Source organism: Emydura macquarii, unplaced genomic scaffold (genome assembly GCF_026122565.2).
Source record: "Emydura macquarii macquarii isolate MOO-44397 ecotype Brisbane River unplaced genomic scaffold, CSIRO-AGI_Emac_v2 contig_1477, whole genome shotgun sequence".
In the NCBI taxonomy this organism is placed as follows: Eukaryota; Metazoa; Chordata; order Testudines; family Chelidae; genus Emydura; species Emydura macquarii.
Window position 1 is genome coordinate 8,948,427 of NW_027131614.1, and position 23,674 is coordinate 8,972,100.

The following is a 23,674-nucleotide window of genomic DNA, read 5'->3' on the forward strand; positions in this document are numbered from 1 at the left end:
AGTCTTTGGAAAAATCATTGAGCAGGTCCTCAAAGAATCCATTTTGAAGCACTTGGAGGAGAGGAAGTTGATCAGGAACTGTCAACGTGGATTCACCACGGGCAGGTCATGTCTGATCAACATAATTGCCTTCTATGATGAGATGACTGGCTCTGTGAATATGGGGAAAGTGGTGGACATCATATACCTTGACTTTAGTCTCCCACAGTGCTCTTGCCAGCAAGCTAAAAAAGCATGGGTAGGATGAATCAACTATAAGGTGGATAGGAAGCTGGCTAGATCATTGGGCTCAACAGGTAGTGATCAACGGGTCAATGTCTAGTTGGCAGCCGGTATTAAGCAGAGTGCCCAGGGGTCGGTCCTGGGGCCAGTTTTGTTCAATGTCTTCATTAATGATCTGGATGATGAGGTGGATGACACTAAGCTGGGGGGAGTGGTAGATATGCTGGAAGGTAGGGATAGGATACAGAGTGACCTAGACAAATTGTAGGATTGGCCCAAAAGAAATCTGATGAGGTTTCAACAAGGACAAGTGCAGGGTCCTGCACTTAGGACGGAAGAATCCCATGCATTGCTACAGACTGGGGACCAACTAGCTAGGCAGCAGTTCTGCAGAAAAGGACTTAGGGGTTACGGTGAACAAGAAGCTGGATCTGAGTCAACAGCGTGCCCTTGTTACCAAGGAAGCTAATGGCATATTGGGCTGCATTAGTAGGAACATTGCCAGCAAATCAAGAGAAGTGATTATTCCCCTATATTTGGCACTGGTGAGGCCACATCTGGAGTATTGTATCCAGTTTTGTGTCCCCCACTACAGAAAGGATGTGGACACATTGGAGAGAGTTCCACAGAAGGCAACAAAAATGGGGGCTGGAGCACATGACTTAAGAGGAGAGGCTGAGGGAACTGGGTTTATTTAGTCTGCAGAAGAGAAGAGTGAGAGGGGATTGATAGCAACCTTTAACTACCTGAATGGGGGTTCCAAAGAGTATGAAGCTAGACTGTTCTCAGTGGTATTAGATGACAGGACTGGGAGTAACGGTTTCAAGTTGCAATGAGGGAGGTCTAGGTTGGATATGAGGAAAAACTTTTTCACTAGGAGGGTGAATTACTGAAATGGGTTACCTAAGGTGGAATCTCCATCCTTAAAGTTTTTTAAGGCCAAGCTTGACAAAGTCCTGGCTGGGATGATTTACTTGGGGTTGGTCCTGCTTTGAGCAAGGGGTTAGACTAGATGACCTGCTGAGGTCCCTCCCAACCCTTATCTTCTATGTTTCTGTGAAGTCAATGGGACTTCTGCTGTTTAGATCAGTGGGAGCAGATGTAGTTCCCTGGGGAGGGAGGGCCCTGGATTTGGCTTTTGGTGTGGCAGCATATTGCAGAGGTGATAGGAGTTTTAACCCTAGCCCTCTTTTTATATTTTTAATTGAAAAGTGGATAACAAAAAACATAATAAGAATTTCCCTTAATGGTGAAGAATCCATTGACTATGCAGGCATTCATATGATACTGTCAACTTTCTTTAAGACCTTTTCTTTCAAGGCACAGGTATCTTCTAATCAAGTGACCCCCTGTATTTTTACTGTATAGATGAATTCGTAGTCATGTGGAATCTAGTTCTTCAGTCCTTCATTTGAGGAAAATCTCAAAATTGTGGTTAGTGTTAGTTTTGCCTGAGTACTGCATAAAACCTGGAGCATTGGCGCATAAAATCTGAATAACTGGTTTATTATAATAACGATTGCTGTTCTGGGGCTGGGTTAATTTACACATTATCTGATTATAATTTTAGATAATGGAATACACCTATTTAAACTCAGTTTGGATTTTTCTTCTTGCAGTAGAAGTGAGATATACCTTGGTTTATAATTTGCCACATATTCCCCCTCCCCCCCCAGTAAATAACAAGACAATTATATTAAACAATTTGACTCTTCTAATGCATTTGCTTTTTAAATAAGGCATTTTATGAAGTATTGCAGCCTCATATTTGACATTTTGGAGAGTAAATAGTTACATGCACAAAGGTGGTTGTCTGTTTTCTATTTTGCAATCTTTGGCCAGGAGAGGGCTGTAGTAGCACTAAACTTTAATGAGCTTAATCTCCATTTCATAATATATTAAAATTGAAGTTTTAATTTTAATTTTAGTCATAGGTTTAACCTCTCATCTCTTGAAAATAAATCATTTAATCCTGACTTCTGTCACATTGTTATTAAATAAATACAGTCATATATGCTGCTGGGATCTTGTTTCAATATCTGTAAACTTGTTGTATAAGAGATTTTTGGTTTTCATCATTTTATTTTATGACATCCAGTAGAAAGAGACATGATTCTTTTAACGGTATTAATTTAAAAAATTTTGGTAGTATATCACGGGTATTCTTGAGATTGTTCAAAGCTGACTAACCAGTTTAATCATAGTAATCTCATCTGTACAATGTGGTCTGCCCAAATGGCAAAAGGATACATGAAGATGTCTATTTAAGTGCTTGTTTACATTCAGTGATTAAAATTGGATCTGTACCCCCATTTTATATTGAAATTTGATACAGCTTTTTATCACTGCTTTTTTAGTTTGAGGAAAATCAATATTTTTTTTTGCAACACTGTATGTATGTCTTACATGATTTACTGTTGAAGTGTCTTACATGTAGTCTTATTTTTTACAGGCAGTATAACTCCAACAGTGGAGCTGAATGGTCTGGCTATGAAACGGGGAGAGCCTGCCATCTACAGGCCATTGGATCCAAAGCCAATCCCAAACTACAGAGCAAATTATAACTTCCGGGGCATGTACAATCAGAGGTTTGTATGTTTTCTGTTATTGGCGATTCCTTCTTTATTGCTTAAAGAAATGCTACGTTTCTTTAAAATCTATAGACTACTGCAATGTAAAATAAAATAGAATTCTTACCAAGGAGTGGATGTGCAGTGCAGCTTAGAAACTCTCATAAATTGATGAGCAAGGCATGTTTAAAATGACAAGTGCCCTAAGGATATCAGAGTACCTAGGGATGAAGGCATGTGTAAAATATGTTTTGATTTTTCTTAAATGTAGATTGGAACTAGAACTCTGTCTGTACAGAAGAGCCATAAATCAGATTGTTAACTTTCCATAAAGGTATTGCTTTTCATTGCTGATATCTTAGCGTTGCAGGATTGCTTTGAATGCTACAAAAACTCCCTTTTCTCTTGGAGGTGGGTAAGATTGGGAGGGTTCCATCTGGAAATTTAACATGCTGTGGAGCTGTCCTCCCACCTCCAGTAGATGTTTGCAGCTTTCTTCAGGCACAAGTAACTCATTTCTTCTTCAATTCACAAATGTTGCTACCTGATAACTTTTGATTTATTAATAAAAACTTTATTCCACATTTTAAAATCCTCCAACCTAATATCTGCTTGTACTGAGTATTTGCTGCCAATGATAGGAGGGACCTCTAAACAGCCATTATTTCAGAATAACAGTCTTCCTTTTTGAGCTATTTTGTCCGCTTTTAAGAGACTTGTGAAAGTTAAATGGCTGGCAGCTTTCTCAAGTGAGCATCCTAATAGTTTCTTGTCTGACAAAACCTTATCCTTTACTAGGAAGTTTTAAAATGTTTCCAAGTGTTTTAATGACTGGTCCTTGTTCTGATCTCTTGCAAAGCGGGAGTAACAAGTTGGCAAACTATGCTAATTTATCTTGAATTAAATATAGCTTGGATATAATGTAGTCACCTGAGAGTGAAAGTTCATTAGAGTTAGTATGTAGGGCTAAACTTAAGGTTTCTTTCTGGGGTTGGGCTGGCCTCAGATGCAAAGAGTCCTTGTTCATCTTTATCTTCTTTACCCTCAAAGGAATTGCATCATGCCAACCCCTTTTTATGTATAAAAAAGGGTTGAAGATTTGGTTAACACTCCTGACTTGTCCAAAGGAATACAAAGCACTTCTTTGGCTGAGTGTGTTGCCTCAGTCATGTTTTCAATCACTGCTTGGATATACTGTATTGTAACATTTCCTGCTTTTGCTAAATGGCTGTGTTGGCTGAAATTAACTTTTTTATTAATACTGCTGCTCAATATTTTAAAACTCCTACAATTACAACAAAAAGCAATAAAAATTACTTTGGCTGATAGAAAAAATTATCTAGACTAGAAAAAAAGTTTAAGGTAGCAAAAAAATCTAGAATGTGGAGTTGCAGAGTATTTTCTCCTGGTGTAGTGTACTGAAGCCCCTGCATAAAAGCACACCCAAACCAATTATTCCTGTAATTACTTGATAAAAAGTGTTGTGTAAAGTAGTTTATTTCTCTACTTAGGAAACTCACAGAAATGTCACAGACTTCATTCATGTAGTATTTATCCTAATTCAGATTTTTGAAACAAGTTCATGATTAACCCCATGTTGTTTCAAAGAGGAACTTTCTTACTTTCAGAAAAATGCCTTTGTACAAACTTTTTTTGACTTTGCCATTTAGATCTTTGTGTTTGACTTAAGACTTCTCCTCTTGCAGCCTCACTTTCATTCTGTTGGCTCCTGCTATGAAATCATAACTTTGGATATTTTTTACGACATGCTATTTCTGTAAAAATGACTGTTATGAGAAAATCAGTAATAAGCCTTCAACCTCTAATAATCCTGCAGTCCTTATTCAGGAAAAACTCCGAGTGACTTCGATGGAAATGTGACCATAGAATTTGACAGTTATGAATAGGAGGAGAAGTTGTGCTGTGAGGGGGTAAACCTCTATTTAAGCACAGTTCTTCTTCAAGTGCTTGCTCATGTCCATTCCATGCCAGGTGTGTGTGTGCCATACGCACAGTTGCAAGAGATTTTTTTTTCCCTTAGTGGTATCCATTGGACCGGCTCTAGTGCCCTCTGGAGTCACGTGCATATGTGCCAGTATAAGGGGCGCTGACAGCTCTGTGCTCTCTCAGTTCCTTTTTACCACCCTTGACTGTTGCTGGAACATCCCTTCTTGCTGTGGGTAGGTTCTTTCCCAGTGGTTTGAACTCTTCTCTAGTCATATTTGTGTAGTTTTTTTAGCTAGTGTATATAGTTCTTAGTGTTAGTGTATATAGTAGTGTGAATAGTTATCCTCATTGTTGAGTGACTATTTACCCCAGGGACTGGGCATGCCCCAGTCCCTGGGCTTCAAGCTGTGTACCTCTTGTGGCAAACCCATGCCAGTGAGTGACCTGCACTCTAGCCATTTAAAATGTCTGGGGGAAATTCAAGTTAACGGTAAGTGTCAGATCTGCAGGGACTTTCATACCTTGCACTAAGAAAGACAGGGACATTCGGCTGAAGGCTATTCTCATATAGGTGACTCTCAGACCGGTCTTGAAGCCAAGCCACTCCAAATCAGCGCGAAGCACCTCGGCATCCATGCAGAGCATTCCTCTGGCACCAGGCTTATCCCAGCACCAATCACCATATCCGGTTCTGAGGAAGCAGCTCACCGAGAGAGGGAGCTCGCTGGTGCATAAGAGAGACAAGCGGGAAGAGGCAGTACAGTGAGACCCATGTTGGGCCACTCTTCCTCCCCTAAGCCAGTAATGGCACCGTTGACTCCACCTAAGGTGTTGTCCGGTGCAGGACCCTCTGCCAATTCCCGGAAGTGGCTACGGTACCAGTGGTCAGATGGTCCCCTCAACCCTGGAGGCCTTCCAAGCTGTAAAGGACCTCTTATCCTTTCTGGTCCCACCGATGCTGAGAGGGCCCAGCCAACGAGAGTCAGAAGGGAACAGGGAGCCTTGGGCCCCTTCCTGGCACTGATACCCTTGGCTCCCTCTAGGGGAAAACCAGCCATGGTTCCAGCATGGTGGTCACCAACTTGTCACCGGTCCCCAGATCTCCAGCACCTCCTGGAGGCAGAAGTTGGGACAGCTCCATTGTGGTCCCCAAAGGATGATTCCTCTTTGGAATCCGAGGGAGAAGTTGTTGCTCAGCCCAGGGCACATCACTGCTACCCAGCCTTCGTGCCACCGGTCTTTGACTCCAGCAACTGTCTAGTGGGCCATGCCACTGGTTGATGCAGTGGCTATACTGGATCTCCTAGGCCCCTGGTACTGGGACCCTCCTCCTACCACTCCTTCTCTGTGGCTTCGGGGAGGCGGGCTACCACTCTGTCCTTCTTGGCACCAGATGATTCTGGTACTGACCCTGGTACCAACGTTCAGGAGATGGCACCAGTGGAGGTGGCAGAAGCAGAGGAAGAGGAAGGACACCTCCTCATCATCCCCAGATGAGGCCGTTGGGGCCCAGGTTACTTCATGGCCCATCAGGATCTTCTGAAGCGGGTTGTGGCAAACCTGGGTCTGGAAATTTAGAAGCTCAAGAAGTCAGGACGCAGCCTAATTGACATCCTGGCTGCAGCAGCTCCCTCCAAAGTGGCCTTGCCCATCAGTGAAGTGGTGATGGGACCAGTTAAGGTCCTATGGCAAATGGCTTCTTTTCTGCCCCCCACATCAAAGAGGGCAGAGAAAAAGTGCTATGTAATGACAAGCGGGTTTGAATACCTGTACTCACATCCCTCCCCATCCCAGGGCCCCTGGTGGTCACGGCAGCAAATGAGTGAAATAGACAGGGCCAGTCAAGTGCTACCCCGAAGCATAAGGACACAAAGAGACTATATGTTTTCAGGAGGAAAGTTTATTTGACGAGTAGCATCCAGCTACGTATCTCCAACTAGCAAGCATTGCTCGGGAGATATGATTTTAATCTTTGGGACTTCTTCTCTAAATTTAAAGACTCTCTGTCCCAAGAGGCGAGACAGGAGTTCACAGCCCTTCTAGATGAGGGTAAGAATGTGGCCAGGAGCTCCCTCCAGGCAGCTCTGGATGCTGCTGACTCGGCAGCCAGAACAGTGGCTTCAGCAATCACCATGAGGCATTATTCTTGGCTCCAGTCTTCTGGCCTCCTCCACGAGGTCCAGCAGTCTGTCCAAGACCTCCCCATCTCTCTTTTTCGGGGCAGATGGACACAGGGCTGCATGGCTTGAAAGATTCAAAGGCCACCCTTCAATCTGTTCCTTGGATGTTTACATCCCATCAGCTTCAAGGAAGCACTTCAGGGCCCAGCAGCCTCCTTGGTGCTCTGTGCCTCCTAGACAGGCCTCCTACAAGAGAAAGGGGAGAGGTTACAAACAGCACCAGTCTCTCCTGTCCACCTCAGCCTCCCAGTTGGGGTCTCAGAGATACTCCGGTGAGCCCAAGCAGGCCTTTTGAAGGTGTGCCCAAGGGTGCTGTACAGTCACCATCTCAGATATCCCCCCTTTTATTTTTGGATCATCTGTCACTCTTCAGCCTGGCATGTGCATCCATAATATCGGACTGTTGGGTCCTGAGTACAGTGACAGTCAGATATACCCTTTAGGTGAAGGTTCCGCCTCCAGCCATTGTGACCACTCATTCCACAAGAGCCCAGGCTTTGTCAGCAGCATTCCTCACACAGGTACCAATCCAGGACATGTGCAGAGCCGCAACATGGTCGTCGGTTCATGCATGTGCGTTTTACTATATCATTACCCATGTCACCATGATGATGCCAGTTTCAGGAGAACAGTGTTGCAATCAGCATGTCCATGAACTCTGAGCCCACATCCGGGAGTGCTGCTTGTGAGTCACCTAGCATGGAATGGACATGAGCAATCACTCAAAGAAGAAAAAATGGTTACTAACCTTCCATAACTATTTTTCTTCAAGAAGTGTTGCTCATGTCCGTTCTATGACCCGCTCTTCTGCCCCATTGGAATTACTGGCAAGAAGGAACTGAGAAGGCACAAAGCGGGCAGTGCCCCTTATACTGGTGCATATGCACATGACAAGAGAGGGTGCTAAAGCTGGTCCAATGGATATCACTGAGGGAAAAATCACCAGCAACTGCACACATGGCACGCACACACCTAGTATGAAATGGACATGAGTAAACATATATTGAAGAACAACAGTTTCAGAATGTTAGTAACCATTTTGTTTTTGTGGGGGGAGGACTACATTGACTGGGACTGTGTACCTGCATGGTGTAAGAACACTGGCGGCAGATATAGTAGGATTGGGAAAGCTAAGCCTCCCCAAACAGCCACCACCAGAAGCTCTGGCCCCGCCTCTCCACTCCCGCTTGGCTTCCACTCCTGAGGCTTCCCTACCCACTGCTCTTGACACTTTGCCCCCTCCCGCACCCGCTGCATGTGCTTCTTTGCCTTTTCCCCCCAAGACGCATGAGCGATGGGCGGGAGAGGATGAAGAGGAGCGAGCAGGGGGGTCTCGGTGGAGGGGGCCGAGTGGGAGCAGAACCTGGGGCAGAATGGGGGTGGAGAATGGGTGGGATCTTGGAGGGAGAGGCAGAGTAGGAGCAGGGCCACGGTCCAAGTGCCAGTGTCCCCCTGCCCAGCCTCCCTAAAACCAGGAGTCACTCCATATATAAGAACCCTCCCTATGTCCCTCATGGGCTTCCCAGACCTTTGAAGCTCCAGGTGTATAGGAATAACCAGGACTACCTTGCTTGCTTACTTTTTCCCCAAAACAGGTGGGCAGGGAGGGATGGGAATAGGTGGAGTCTTTGCTCCACCTCACCCTCTTCTCAGTGGGCAGAGTAGCTGCACCAGCATAAGGGAGAGTTAGCAGGGTCAGCTGTAAATTACTGCAGATAGGCACGCACGCATTATTTATTACTACAATATGGTATGTTTTATGCTGTTTCCAGCATAAAAGACCTGTTGTCCTGTAACTTTTTGTGTTCAGGATTCTCTACAGGGGTTTTAACAGTAGGATCATGGAAAATAAATGTTACTGAAGATCCACAATAAATATGAACATTAAAATATGTATTATTTAAATATAGGCATCTGAAAAGTAATTTAGCTAATGTTTATAGTAGGAATAGAGAGGTTATAATTATATCTGTATTTGGCAGTAGTGCAACTGTTGGTAGAATACTTTGTCCATTTCTGGTGTTCACAATTCAAGAAGGTTGTTGATAAATTGGAGAGGATTCAGAGAAGAGCCATGAGACTGATTCAAGGATTAGAAAACATGCTTTATAGTGATAGACTCCGGGAGCTCAATCTGTTTAACAAAGAGAAGGTCAAGGGGTGACTTGATCACAGTCTGTAGGTGCCTATATATGGAACAAAAATTGGATAATAAAGGGCTCTTCAGTGTAGCAGAAGAGCTTCCTCCTGAAGGCAAAGGTTATGCATCCCAGAGTCCTGCTACATGCATTTTGTGGAGAAGTCTTAGATAGGTTTTCTTCAGAATGTCTATATCTAAGGTAGTGTCCACAAGTTTCTGGTCAGTGAAAAGCTTGGCAATCTGTGATGATAAATAGAGATCTTAAGAACATACTCTGGTCTGAGTTTAAGGTAGATAAATTACCAGACTTACTAAGTCCCCTTCCATAGCTTCCATTTAACTGCAAAAGGTTTACATTGTTTAAAGAGAGGATTTTATAATCAAGATAAAGACCTGTCATGGCATTTGCAATTTCACCAGCCTTATATAGCTGGTAGCCTCTGATTTTGAGCTTTTGAAGAGTTTTGCAGTAAACAAAGACTTTTGTGGGCTTTTAACCCTAAATGGTATATGTTGTGTACAAAACAAACAGTGATGATAATCTTGCATTTATATAGCTCATTTTTTCAGTGTGGATCCCAGAAAGCTTTACAAACTTTAACTGATGGAAAATAGCTCTTATGCTTTCAGGAATAAGCTGCTTGTTCTCCAAATCAATTCTCTTTCAGCTCACAAAGTTCTTGGGGATTTTGCAGCATGAAGTTTACAGAACTCAACTTACATATAAGAAAATGTTCTTTGGGCAACAGAATTAAGATTACTTTATTTATTTCACTCGCATTGTTAGCAGATACGAAATCTGCTTAAACACTGATGTCACCTCTGTACACTAAAGATACGTAAAGACCCAATTGTTACTATTTTGTGAGCTACCTTAACAAAGGCTTCTCATGGCCAAAAAAATAACATGCTTCTTTTCATATCTGGCAAAAAATATTAATTATATGTATAAAAAGAATGTGGCTAGATGTGAGTAAATTTTTATGAGTACCTCAGTGCAGTGTGCTTGTGAGTGGTCTGTGTGAGCAACACGTGTAAATGAATTTGGAGATTTAGGCCTTATCCTAGGTATCACTTGTCAACATGGCTAATCCTTCCCCCCATATTATTTGATGCAATTCTGTAGAATTGTAGAAACTGTTCAGAAAAGGCCAAGGACTGGAGTAACAGGTCAGGATTGAGTAATACTGGCAGAGCTGTATGGTGAAATTTACACACACCTAGTCATGCTATGTCTCTCTCCTGCCAGGGCTATTAATCCCTCACTTTCATGAGCACTCAGTTCATTTACAGAATTAAAAAAAAGATCAAAAACATAATTGTTCAATCACATGAGAGCAGTGAAAAATAAAACAAGATCTGACTGAGTTCTAGCTACATAGGTCTGTCCAGGTTCCCTCATGTATGTGTCTCTATTTGATTACCTTTTAGTATCATAACGTGTTGTCTTCAGTTAGAGTTGAAAAGAATCCTCCTTGAAGTTTAATCTTGTTCTAGTATTTTCAGTGACAGGGAGTCTGTAAAATAACAAAAAAGAGAGGCGATATCTTACAAATGCATCCAAACCACATGCTTTTAGACAAGAAATAAAAGCTACTGGAAACTGAACACCCGCTTTTGATGTTGTAACATTGACCCGTGTCCAAGAGATCACAAAGTATATCCCCTGTCTTTTGGAAGAATCCTTAAATGATTTGCTTATAATATAAAATTCCTTAAAACTGTCTTACCACTCTACAGGGAGCTTGAAAACCTTAAAAGAAACTTTTGGAAATTAAAAACACTTGTGAAGTGCAGAAACAAAGAAAATGCAAAACAACCTGAGGATAAAAGGATGAAAATAAAAATAATTAAAGCAGCACTAGTTCAGTTATGAAGGATTTCATTTGATGTGACATCCTTAAAAGTGTATGTCACATAAGGTGGTAATGTCCATGGGATAAATTTCATTTAACATATACCTGGACGGCTTTTCCTACACTTTGCATTTTCATCCACTCCCCTTGACTATTGCCTCTGATATTTATATATTTATACTACAGACTTAAGAGGCATATTGTTGCCATTCTGTACAGTTACACTAGATGGGGGATGGTGCTAAGAGCCTTCCTTTTTGTCCATCTCTCCCCCTCCACCACTACCACATTCCCATGCTTATCTGAACTCAAGGACTGCTCCTGGATAATGCCACTTGCAGTGCTATCCCAAAAGTGGCAGGGTGGAGGCCTAGTTCTGCCTCCGCCACTGGCCAGTAGATTTAATCTACACATCGCATTGTGTAAAATAAATTAAGTCTGCTGTAGCATTATAACTTCATAGTGTAAGACCTGGTAAGTTGTGAAATAAAATAAAATTAAAAGGCTGTATCTCATATGATCCTGCAGTTAGACAGTATCCTAATGTATACTTCCAAGGAGATAAAGCTAAGACTGAGTGTGCTTTCTTAATTTTGGCATCGCCAGACTTTTTCAGTGCTTAAAAATGCAATTTTAATGTTCAATAAGCTTCATTTATTCTGTGGAAATTATGTAAATAGAAAAGGGACAGGAAAATCGGGGAAAAAGAATAGAGTAATTAAACGCTACAAGCCACATTTTAAATGTGATTGCATTTCAGGAAATGACAAATCTACCCAGAGCCATTGTATCCACAAGAAGCCCCTAAAGAAGTATGCAGTGTCAAATAGTTACCCAGTTTGCATACACATGTTGAAATCCACTCACTTAAGAAGGCTTCGCAAGGTTTTCTGTGTTGCATGAGCACCACTTTAACCTGTGGCAAGGGCTTCTGCATGCCATGAAGGGGGCTCCATTTGAACCCTGAATAGGAGTGATGGATTAGGAGCAGCTCTGTAATAATTTATGAATACTATAGTTATCCTCGCCATTGTTTTGTTCATGACATGATTTAACTCAACAGAAGTCTATCTGGAAAAACAGGCAGGAAGGAAAAGAATGGCTCCAGGAAAAAAATGGTGGTTCTTTGAGTGCTTGCTTGTGTCAATTCCATTTTAGGGTGTGTGCGTGCCCACATGCACGGTTACTGAAATTTTTTTCCTTTAGCAGTATCCGTAGGGCTGACTTTGGCATCCCCTGGAGCTGTGCACTCATGCCATGATATGAGGCGCTGCCGGCCATGCACTTCCTCAATTCCTGCTTTCTGCCCGTGACGGTTGCTGGAACTCTACTCTTACTTGCCATTGCAAGCGCTTAGTATTCTATTTAGTTTGTAGTTAGGTTTTTTCTTTAATTCAGTTGTAAATAGTTTGTAGTTTAGTGTAAATAATCCTGTTAAGGATGTTTGCCTGGTAGAGGGGCATGCCCCGTTCCCTGAGGTTCAAACCCTGCGCTACCTGCAACAAGCCTTTCCCGCTTAACGACCCCTCCGACAGCTGCCTGAAGTGTCTGGGGGAAGAGCATTGGAAGGACAGGTGCAAAATTTGCAAGGGCTTCAAGCTGAGAATGAAAATGGAAAGAGAAATTCAGCTGAAAGCCTTGCAGATGGAGGCAGCAATGAGGCCAGCCTTTGAGCCCTCCTATGCTGATTTGGTGCTGAGCACATCAGCCTTAGTGCAGAGCGTGCTGCCGGCACCGAGTTCTTCATGGCACCACTCCTCATCACCATTTCCAAGGCAGAGACAGAAAAAGCAACGCATGGAGAGAGGCCATTCCCCAGCACTGAAGAAGTCCAAAAAAGGTGCTCCGGGCACAGGATCCTTGTCAGGCTAGCCGCCTGTGTCAGGACATCAGGACCTGGGTGCTCTATACAGAGCACCATCTCCAATGAGGGAGCCACCCCCGACTCTGTCAAGCATAAGACGTCCCCTCCACTAGCTATCTCATGGACGCTAGAGGCGTTTCAAGCAGCAAGGGACCTAATGGTCCTGCCATTGCCTCTGACCTCAAGACTTTCCTGGGCACTGGACAGAGGGAAGGTGCCAGTATCGAAGGGAAAGCCCCTGATGGACCCTCCTCACATTGTTCACCCAATACATGATACCTTTCAGCATCGCCAGTGCGGAGGAGGTCCCTGCCCTCACAGTGCTGCTCATCGAGATCATTCTCATGATCTCCTGCATTGGTATGCTCGCACTGATTGGAGTGGCACCAGTCGTGTTCTCCGGTACTGGTCCCAGGCACCACGGCACCGGTCTTGGGAGCCGTGACACCAATCCCCGGTATCCCGATCCTCAGGACACCACCACTTACCAAGACAGTGCTTGTCAGGGCACTACCAATCCCAAGGCTTGCAGCACCAGTCTTCCTCCCTGCGGCATCACTCTCCGGTACCGCATTGTAGTCAGGCTGAGGCACCGAAAGCCCCACCTTGGTCTCCAGGAGAAGAGTCCTACTCCTCGGCTGCAGAAGGAGAGCTTAATCCTAGACTCAGCCATCATCAACATCAAAAGGCGGATAAGGTTGGGGCAGTACCTCCAGCATCAGGCTGGCGCCAAGGACAATGGCCATACTGGAATCCATGGGGTTTCCCCATGGCGCCAGGTCCCTATTCATACTGCTCCTTAGCAAAGTGTTCTGCTGTACTGATGACCCAAGAGGAGGTCCAGGACTCTGCATCGGACTGAAGTTCTGATCCTCAAGCAACTATGTCAGCCCAAGCTCAGGAGGAGAACTTACCACCCCCTCCTCCAGTCCTACCTCCTTCCTCTTCATCCCTGGACGAGGTGGTCACTAAAGAATCTTCGGTCCCATTGGATGACTTCAGAGCTCCTCAAGAGGGTGGCCTCCAACCTGGACCTGGAGGCAGAAGAACTCAAGGACACCTCTGACATTCTTTTTGATGTACTGGCTGTGGCGGTGCCAACCAACGTCACGCTACCAGTGCATGCAAATACCATCTCCATTGCCACCAACATTCAAAAGGGCCGAAAAGAAGTATTATGTCCCAACTAAGGGATTTGAGTATCTCTTCACTCACCTGCCCACGGGATCCCTGGTGGTGGCTGCAGCTAACGAAAGTGATAGGCAGGGTCAATGGAGTTCCACCCCGAAAAATAAAGACTCAAAGAAACTGGATTTGTTTGGTTGAAAAATGTATTCTACAGCCAGCTTTCAGTTTAGAATTGCCAACCAGCAGGCCCTGGAGAGGTACAACTGTAATATCTGGAACTTGCTGGCTAAGTTCACTGAAATGCTGCCTCAGGAACATTCCCAGGACTTCGCCGCCATCTTAGAGGAAGGAAAGATGGTGGCTAGGGCGGCCCTACAAGCAGCATTGGACACAGTGGATTCAGCAGCAAGATCTATGGCCTCCACTGTATCCATGCACAGATGTTCATGGCTACAATCTTCTGGTCTGTCTCAAGAAGTGCAGCAGTCTATACAGGATCTCCCATTTGATGGCAGTGCACTTTTCTTAGACCAGATGGATGCCAGGCTTCATGGATTAAAAGATTCCAGAGCCACCCTGCGCTTGCTGGGCCTGTACAATCCACAGGCCTTGAGGAAACAGTTTCGCTCACCGCAGCAACAGTCTCGGTTCCAGGGGACTCCTCACTCGAACTTCTATAGGAGTAGGATAGGGAGAGAGGTTTTAAATGCTGTCGCCCTGCCTTTACCTCCTTCTTTTCCCAAACGGGAACCTTGTGATCCCAGTGGCCAGCGGCAGCAGTTTTGAGGGTGCGCCCAAGCATGGCACTCAAGTCTCCGTTCCAGACATTTCCTGAACTGCCTTTTCCCTTCTTCCCAGCATGGGCCCATATTACACTGGACCTTTGAGTCCTCAGTATTATCTCAGGGGGGCTACATCCTGCAGTTCTCCTTGTTCCTGTCCTACCACCCTTCTTCCCTGTCCCTCTTCAGGGACCCCTCTCATGAGCATCTTCCCGTCAGAAGGTGCAAACTTTTCTGAGGGTAGGAGCTGAGGAGGAAGTTCCTCCAGACATGCAAGGGAAAGGATTTTATTCCCGCTACTTTCTTATCCCCAAAGCAAAAGCTGATCTCAGCTCTATCCTAGACCTGTGGTGTCTCAATAAGTATCTCAAGAGACAGAAGTTCTGCATGGTTTTCTTAGCCTTCATTATCCCCTCACTGGATCTGGGAGACTGGTATGCCGCCGTCGACCTAATGGATGCGTATTTCCACATTTCGATTTTCTATGGCCACAGAAGTTTTCTCAGGTTCATGGTGGGATGTACCCATTATCCGTTTACAGCACTGCCTTTCGCCCTCTCATCTGCCCCAAGAGTATTTATGCAATGCATGGTGGTGGTGGCTGCATACTTGAGGCATCTGGGAGTACAGATTTACCCCTACCTGGATGACTGGCTAGTCAAGGGCAAGTCCCAGTCTCAAGTGCAATGCAGCCTAGCTCTTGTAAACTCCACTTGTCACCACTTGGGCCTGTTGAGAAATGAGCAAAAGTCGATGTTATCACCAGTCCAGCGAACAGATTTAATTGGAGTGGTTCTCGACTACACACCAGCCAGAGCCTTCCTCCTAAAGTCTCGATTCCAAATCATGTTGGCCCTCATCAGGTTCATCGCGCTTCTTTCCTCACAATGGCTCGTGTTTGTGTTCAGCTACTGGGTCACATGGTGGTTTGCTCGTACGTGGTGCAGCATGCACGACTAATGGCTCAAACCACTCAATCGTGGCTGACTTTGGTCTATTCCCCTTATCGCCACAAGAAATTGTCATGGCCTATTCCACTAGAGCACAAGCCTCGTCGGCAGCCTTTCTGGCACAGGTACCAAAACAAGATATTTGTAAAGCTGCTACTTGGCCCTTGGTACATACCTTCACATCCCACTATGTCATAGTCCAACAGGCTCAGGATGATGCCAGCTTCAGGAGAGCAGTGCTGCAGATGGCACATCCGTGAGCTCCGGAGCCCACCTCCAACGATACTGCTGGTGACGCACCTGGACTGGAATCGACGTAAGCAAGCATTCGAAAAAGAAAAGACGGTTTCTTTTCTTTCGCAACTGTTGTTCTTCAACATGTGTTGCTCATGCCCATTTCATGACCTGCCCTCCCTTCTGTTCCACACGGCAAGAAGGAACTGAGGGAGCGCAGGGTCGGTGGCGCCTCATATATCGTGGCATGAGTGTGCGGCTTCAGAGGGCACCAGAGCCGGCCCTGTGGATACTGGTAAGGGAAAAAAATTCTGGTAACCATGCACGTGGGCGCGCATACACCCTAGAATGGAATGCACATGAGCAACACATCTTGAAGAACAATAGTTATGAAAGGTAAGTAACCGTCTTGTTTGCTGCAATGTTTTCTCTAGTAATGGTTTCTTCAAAGTTTTTTTTCCATTAATGAATGAGACAGTAATGCAGTAATGTCAATAATATTTTCTCCTTTTAATGTGAATCTGACGTTTATGGAAGATGCCAGCTTTACAGCAATGGGAAACTGTCAGCAAACACTTAAGGATTGTTAAGGGTTAATGGCAGGACAGTTTGCATGATTTTGCCTTCTCTCCAGCCAATCTACAAAACTGGTTTGGATCAGGACAGGAAAAAGCCTATGAACACAAAACAAAGAAACTCTGCAAAGATTTAAAAAAAGGATTAAAAAGGGACCTTTTCTCAAGAGAGGGAGAGGATGTGTGGACAAGGCTAGGCTTGCTTAAGTCACATCATAGTATGGTAGGGCTCTAGGTAAGATGGATATGTGTGGAGACTGTTTCTTGTTTTAAAATTATTTTTCTTTAATCCTTTGTTCCTACTGCTAAATGAACAATACTTTTGTTTTAAGAAGGCTGTCTGATCACTATGTACCACCAGTCACAGACTCCTGAATGGAAAATTTGTAGGTGCTTGAATGCAATCAGACCTGCAGATTAAAAATGGATGGGTGCTGTAGCCAGGAGTCTGAGTGGGAGAATTGCAGAATTCTGCTGCAGGAGAGAGAGAAAGACTCGAGGCCTAAGACCAGAGAGGATGCACTGAGAGAGGCCAGAGAGCAGACAGAGGTACAGCTAGACTTCCAATCATGACAGTAGGCTAGTGCAGAATGGAACAGAAGAGTGGGTCACTGGATCTACAAACACTCCAGTCCTGTGCGAGTGCAGGAGGGAAGTGTTAACTATTCCAACCTACACCAGGAATAGCTGTCATGGAGAGTCTCCTGCACAGCCAGTGCATGGAATGGGCATCCCATTAACCTTAGCTTAGTTCCGCTACTAAATTTCAGTCATTCAGGCTGTGTACAGGGAAGGATGAGTTTCACTCACAGTACACGTGTAAGCAAATGCAGATTTTTGTGGACACACATGTTCACTGATGTTGCAACATGTTTGCCCTAACTGTAATACCATGAATTCTATGGAAGAGAAGACAAGTAATGATAAAGACGCCATTCATATTAACGAGTAATTATGTAAGCCTTTTTGTATATTTATTATTAACACACTGAAAAAAATGCTTTCTAGACACTTTATCCCTCCCCCCCAACACACCTTTAAACAATGACATTTTAATAGGAACTGAGAAAGCTATGTGGGAATACACCTAGGGGTTGGACTGTAATAGGTTATACAACTTTAGTTATGGAGTTGCTGTTCCATACTCTGGGCTGATGAGTGATTCAACGTACTTTCTGTGGAAGGGTTTAGAATGACCACAGTGTATACCTTTTGGATGAGCCAAGAGAAACTGGATGTGTTCTAGGATCAATGCAAGCCAGACCACAAAGTGGTATGGGTGGCACACCGTACAAGAGGAGTAGTGGATTTGAGAGGGCTAAAAGTTAGGGGAGGGCATAGTGACGTTAACCATGGAGAGTTAGGAGATAGATGGTTCAAATTAACAATTTAGTAATGCAGCTAGAATATTACTTTTAGACCACCGGGGGGCAGTATGAATTTATTTGTTAGTGTATGACTGTAACTGCAGAAGCACTATCCAAAAAAATCATTTTTGCTACAGTATAAGCTTTTATTACTTGTAGTATAATTTCATAATCACCACATACAGCAGTTAAAATGGGTTTACTGCAATGTTTTCTCTTGTAATGGTTTTTTCAAAGTTTTTTTCCCTTTAATGAATGAGACTGTAATGCAGTAACTTCAATAACATTTTCCCCTTTAATGGGAATCTGATGTTTGTGGAAGGTGCCAGCTTGACAACAATGGAAACAAGTATTTTGTTTATTCACAGAAAAATTACAGAACAGGCAGCAGTAGTCTGAGTTTCCCCACACTATTTCACTTATGTGTTTCAATCCTGACCTGTAGAGATGGCCCTAAAATAATAAGACTGTAATTTAGTCACCATGTTTATTCCAATCTAGTCATTATGCTCCATTAAAATCCCTGACATCTGACATTAGTGCCATTTGTGGTGGAGATTTTTGGTGATGTGGATGTTTCTTCACTTGAAATTGGATTGCAATCCTCAATTCATTTTATGTAGGCCTTTGGAAGTTACCGAACAAGACAGGATTCTTACTGGTGATCTAGATGTGAAGGCCTTTGTATGTTCCGTTGCTAATCGCCTGAGTAATCTAGTCCACCTCTAATGCAACAATAACATCATAATATACAATCCACTCACATTATGATTTTTAGTACTTTTTTTGGTCATTCTTCTGCATACTACATTTCATTCCCCTGGCCTATTTGTTTCCATATTTGCAGTCATATGCCTCCCACACAGAGACATTGTTATAAGGAAAGTGTTGAGTACAGCTGTGCCAGTGTTTTTCTTTACTAGTATTCGTCTCTAGAAAAGGAAAAGGGAGAAAGTCAGTCCATTTCCTGTTGGTTTAAAACAACAGAAACATCTGTTTGCCTTAAAATTGTTGTCCATAGAATACAGTGACAAGGGAGAGACTGCAGGTGATGAGGTTTGCTATTGCCAATAGCTATCACTGTGACAACGGTGATTAGAACAGGCGGCTGTAGAAAACATTTGCCTAAGTCTGTCAGAAAAGAGCAGTGCTTTGTTTATTTTTGTAATAACATTTTTGAGAGGCAATATTTTAATTTTATAGTTTATTACATCCTTAAAATATGCTGAAAAGTATTTAGGATTTGAAAACCCATCTCCCACTTTGGAAGGACTTAACCAACAAAAGTCACAAAATTCATTGTGAAAGCCATTTTTCTACAGTCAGGTCACTCCATTATAACAAAGTATCACAGTGCTCAGAAAACAGTGTTAGGCTGTTCTGGGTAGATGTGTATTCCTTGACCTGATACAATATCAATGGAATCATTATGATTAATCAGTGCTGTTGCTACATTAAACGCTCATTGATGGGATTTTCTGTAGTATCTATACTATGCATTGAACCTATCAAGCATCAAGAATATATGCAGTATTATGTATATTTGTAGTATTACATTAAAAAGTTAAAAGAACGTTATTAAAGTTGAAAAATTTGAACACCTGGAAGTTAAGAAATGACAGATTTATGACTGCCTGTGCAACCATAATTCTGTCCCGTTGTGCGTCCTTCTTGTTTGCTGAACGAGGCACTGGTTGTATGGAAAAGTAGTATGTAATCACATAATTAATGACTGTGGATAAAATTTTCAAAAGTATGTAAGTCCCATTTTGAAAAATGACATAGGTACTTAGCAACCTGGGTTCCTAAGGGTATGTCTCCACATCTGCTGCAGTGAGTCTCAGAGCCTAGGCCAACTGACTTGGGCTTGCAGTATGGGTCTTAAAATATCAATGTAGACTTTCCTGTTTGGACTGGAGCCTGGCTTCTGAAAGTCAGTGATGGGGAGGGGCTCAGAGCCTGGGCTGTAGCCAGATTGGGAACCGCTATACTACTTTTTTTAGCCCAGTAGCACAAGCCCCACATGAGCCTGAGTCAGTTGGGCTCTGAGACTTGCTGCTGCAGGGTTTTTTTTCACTGTCTAGACATACCCTCAGTTATTTCAATGGGACTCAGGCTCTTAAGTCACTTCGGTACTTAAAAAATTTCACTCTGTTTTATAGTGTGCGTGCTAAGGGTGCCGAATTAAGGTTGCATGGACTTTCCAGTGTTTGATTTTGCAACCTAAATAATGTTCTTTTAATGTATGTAATTTCCTAGTTTTTAAGGAAAAGGTTGAAAACAAATTCTATTGTGTACAACTTCTCCAGCAGGCATCATCATCAGGGTTTGAACCCTGAACCTTCAGCACTGTAGCACAGACTTCTACTACAGGACTCACTATGTCAGCTGACAGCTTGAGAAAGCTGCTATCCTGAGATTGGAATGGACTGCTGGTGCCATGTACTACATCTGGAAGATAGTCAATCTCTCTTGCCTCCTACACACAGGGAAGTGGAAGGTTCCTGTGCCATGTGGTGCCCCCAGAAGAGGTTAGGGGGAATGGGACACTGAATCCTTGTGCCAGTTGGGTACTACAGGAGAAACCCTGTCTGGCTGCCTGTGTTGTTGCTGCAGCTGCCTTGGGGGCTCGCAGGCATTCCCAGTGCAGTGTTGCTGCTGCTGCTGCTTTGGTAGTGGCATGGGGCCAGCTTTAGAATGTTAAAGTTGAGTTCTTATGTCAGCAGGCTGCCAAAATTTTACAGAAGGGACGGAAGCAAGAGAAAGAAAATGGCAATGTTTAACAGTTTGTAGCTCTGTTAAACCTGAATGGCATTTCATGGGAAAAGTGAAAGGCATGTCTCTAACCCCAGGGCTTTGCCCCTGCTGGATTTCGAAGGCCTGCTGCAAAAAGTGGAAGTGTTAGCACTTCTAACAAAAATGTTGCAAGGATCTTTTATAATGGGAGGTGTTAGGCAGCCTAAATATAGAGGTCACCACTAGCTCCTCACTATATTGTAGTTACTGCTTATGCACATAAACCACATTTTTAAAGTCAAGTAACTTGGGGTTGCTCAATGTGTGAGGAAGAAGTATGATTAGCTGCCTCCTCAGCATTGTTCCTTCCCATAATCCTGCACAGAACTCTCTGTGGGGTCAGGGGAATGGGTGGGATCTAGATAGGCCTGCATTAGGAGGGGGCCAGAGAGGGAGCCCAGGGAGAGTGGCAGGGGTTGGACATCTTCCCACATGACACTTTGCAGAGTTACCCAGGGAAAGATATTTACAGCCTCAGATAACCCCCAGCCTTCCTTCACCAAAGGTTTCTGTGCAGCCAGGACCAGCACTTTTCAGAGCACTGTCAACACACCAGACTTCTATGTAGACTCATCAGGATCAGTTACCTGTGTAGGAGCAGGGTGATGATTAGGGAGGCAATAACTGCCTCTTGGACTCAGTTGTGTCTTTACACAGCCTTGTGTAGGGTCTTGTACATACATACACAACCTTGTGTGGGGCCTTGTAATTATGTTATCGAAGAAAAGAAAAATAGATAAGGAATGTCGTGTGGTTCAAGAGAAGTGGAGAAATTTCTATTTCTTTGCTGAACTAAATGGAAAGCCAACATGTTTGGTTTGTACGCAACATGTAGCTGTTGCCAAAGAGTAGAATGTTCGGATGCAGTATGATACCAAGCATGCTGAGAAGTATGATAAATATATTGGGAAGTTGTGTGAGGACAAAGTTTCTGAATTGGAGAAGTTCTTGAAAAAGCAGTAATCGCTATTTACAAATGTCCATGAAGTAAGTGAAGCTGCAGTTAAGGCAAGCTACATGATTGCGCATGAACTAGCACGGTCATCAAAACCTTTTTCAGATGGGGAAATCATAACGAAATGTATGTTAATGACTGCAGAATTAATATATCCGGATAAACGGCAAGCCTTTGCAAATATAAGCCTCTTGAGAAACACAGTCACTGAGAGAATCAGTGATTTGTCAGAGAGCCTTAACAATCAACTAAAGGACAGAGTCAAGTCCTTTATTGCATTTTCGATTGCAGTTGATGACAGTACAGATGTTACTGATGTGGCACAGCTTGCAATTTTCATTCGTGGTGTTGATAAAAACATGAGCATAAAAGAAGAGTTTGTAGAATTGGTTCTGATGAAAGACACAACAACAGGTGACGATATCTTCAATAATTTGGTGGAAACTTTGGACAAATTAGGTGTAGACTGGATGCAACCTGTGAGTCTGGCTACAGACGGAGCACCACAAATGGTGGGTAGAAAAGCTGGAGTTGCTGCAAAGTTAAAGGAAAAATTGCTTGCTGTCAATCCTCAATATCAGTTTTGTAATTTACATTGCATTTTACACCAAGAAGCACTGTGCAGTAAAAACACTGAAACTGGATAATGTTTTGGATGTGGTTATAAAAACAGTTAATTTTATACGAGCAAGAGGCCTTAACCACAGGCAGTTCCACTGCCTTCTGGAAGTAACTGAGAAACCCCATGGATTACCATATGACACTGATGTTCATTGGCTAAGTCAGGGGGGCTGTACTGAAACACTTTTACAAATTGCATGGTGAAATACAATTGTTTTTGAATCAGAAAGGAAAGGTTATGCCTGAACTGCAGGATAATGAGTGGCTTCAAGATCTTGCTTTTATGGTGGACATCACGGAACACCTGAACTGTCTCAACACAAAGATGCAGGGTGCAACAAATTGATGACAGATGTTCTCTCTTCGAGTGATTGCTCATATGCATTCCAATATAGGTGAGTGCGCGCCCCGTGCACGAGCCTCCGGAAGCTTTTTTGCCCCTAGCAACACCCTGCGGGTCGGCTCCTGCGCCCCCTGGAGTGCCGCGCTTATGTTGCGGTATATAGGGACACTGCCGACCCCGCGGCCCCCAGTTCCTTCTTTCCGCCCGTGATGGTCTTTGGAACGCTGCCCCTTGCTCATTCGCAAGTAGCAATCTCCTATTTAGTTGTTAGTAAAGTTCATAATTTTATATATATTAGTGTAAAAAAAAAAAAAAAAAAAAAGTTAGAGTTAGTTGTTATAGTTGAAATTAGTTTGGTTAGCCCTTACAGGCTACGCGGAGCCATGCCGGGCTCCACGGGGTTCAAAGCCTGCGCTGAGTGCTCCAAGGCTTTCCCGGTAGGCGACCCACATGATCACTGCCTCCGCTGCCTGGGGGAACTGCATCGGAAGGACAAATGCCGAATTTGTAAGTCCTTCAAACCCAGGACTCAAAAAGAGCGCAATGCCCGCCTCAGGACTAATCTAATGGAGTCGGCGCTTCGTCCAGTCTCCGAGCCCTCGGGGTCACCATTGGCACCGAGTGTTTCATCGGCACACAGTGGTCCCCCGGCACTGGCAGTGGCACCGATGCGCAAGGTGCCGAAGAAAAAGAAACTGCTGGAGGCCGTGTCCATGGACTCCCCCCTGCAACCGGTACAGCAGGGGGTGCAGCAAGAGAAGCCCCAGCCACGGGTCATAGAATCACTTCCGGCACCGGCATCTCCGCGCAGGGAGCCTCCCCCGACCCTGGGGGGTGGGGGAGCTCCCCTGCAGGGGCTGTCGACACCGGAGGCGTTTGCAGCGGCACGAGCCCTCATGGCCATGCCTACACCTCCGTCCCCCCCTCGGCCGAGGGAGTCAGGGACGGCGTCTCGGGGTAGACCTGTGCTGGGTTACCCTGGTGGGCAGAGGAGACAGGGATCAACGTCTCCCCCCAGACGGTCGAGGAAGGGGGAAGCAGGAACTCCCCCTCCTCGCTCCGACCTTAGGTCGTTGAGCACCTCGACACCGCAGCACCGGGAGCGGTCTAGAGGTTCCGGGAGCAGCCGCTCCATCTCGGGCGA

The 23,674-nt window shown here is 44.2% G+C and overlaps 1 protein-coding gene across 5 annotated transcripts in view; it reads left to right on the forward strand.

Annotated features, from left to right (window-relative positions):
• The window catches only part of STAU2 (staufen double-stranded RNA binding protein 2), a 234,776-nt gene that overhangs the window by 30,462 nt on the left and 180,640 nt on the right, over positions 1-23,674 (forward strand). For all 5 annotated transcript variants that reach the window (XM_067553611.1, XM_067553616.1, XM_067553612.1 and 2 more), the window contains exon 5: positions 2,675-2,810. In XM_067553611.1, coding sequence (XP_067409712.1) covers positions 2,675-2,810 — 136 coding nt within the window. The remainder of the gene's footprint in view (positions 1-2,674; positions 2,811-23,674) is intronic.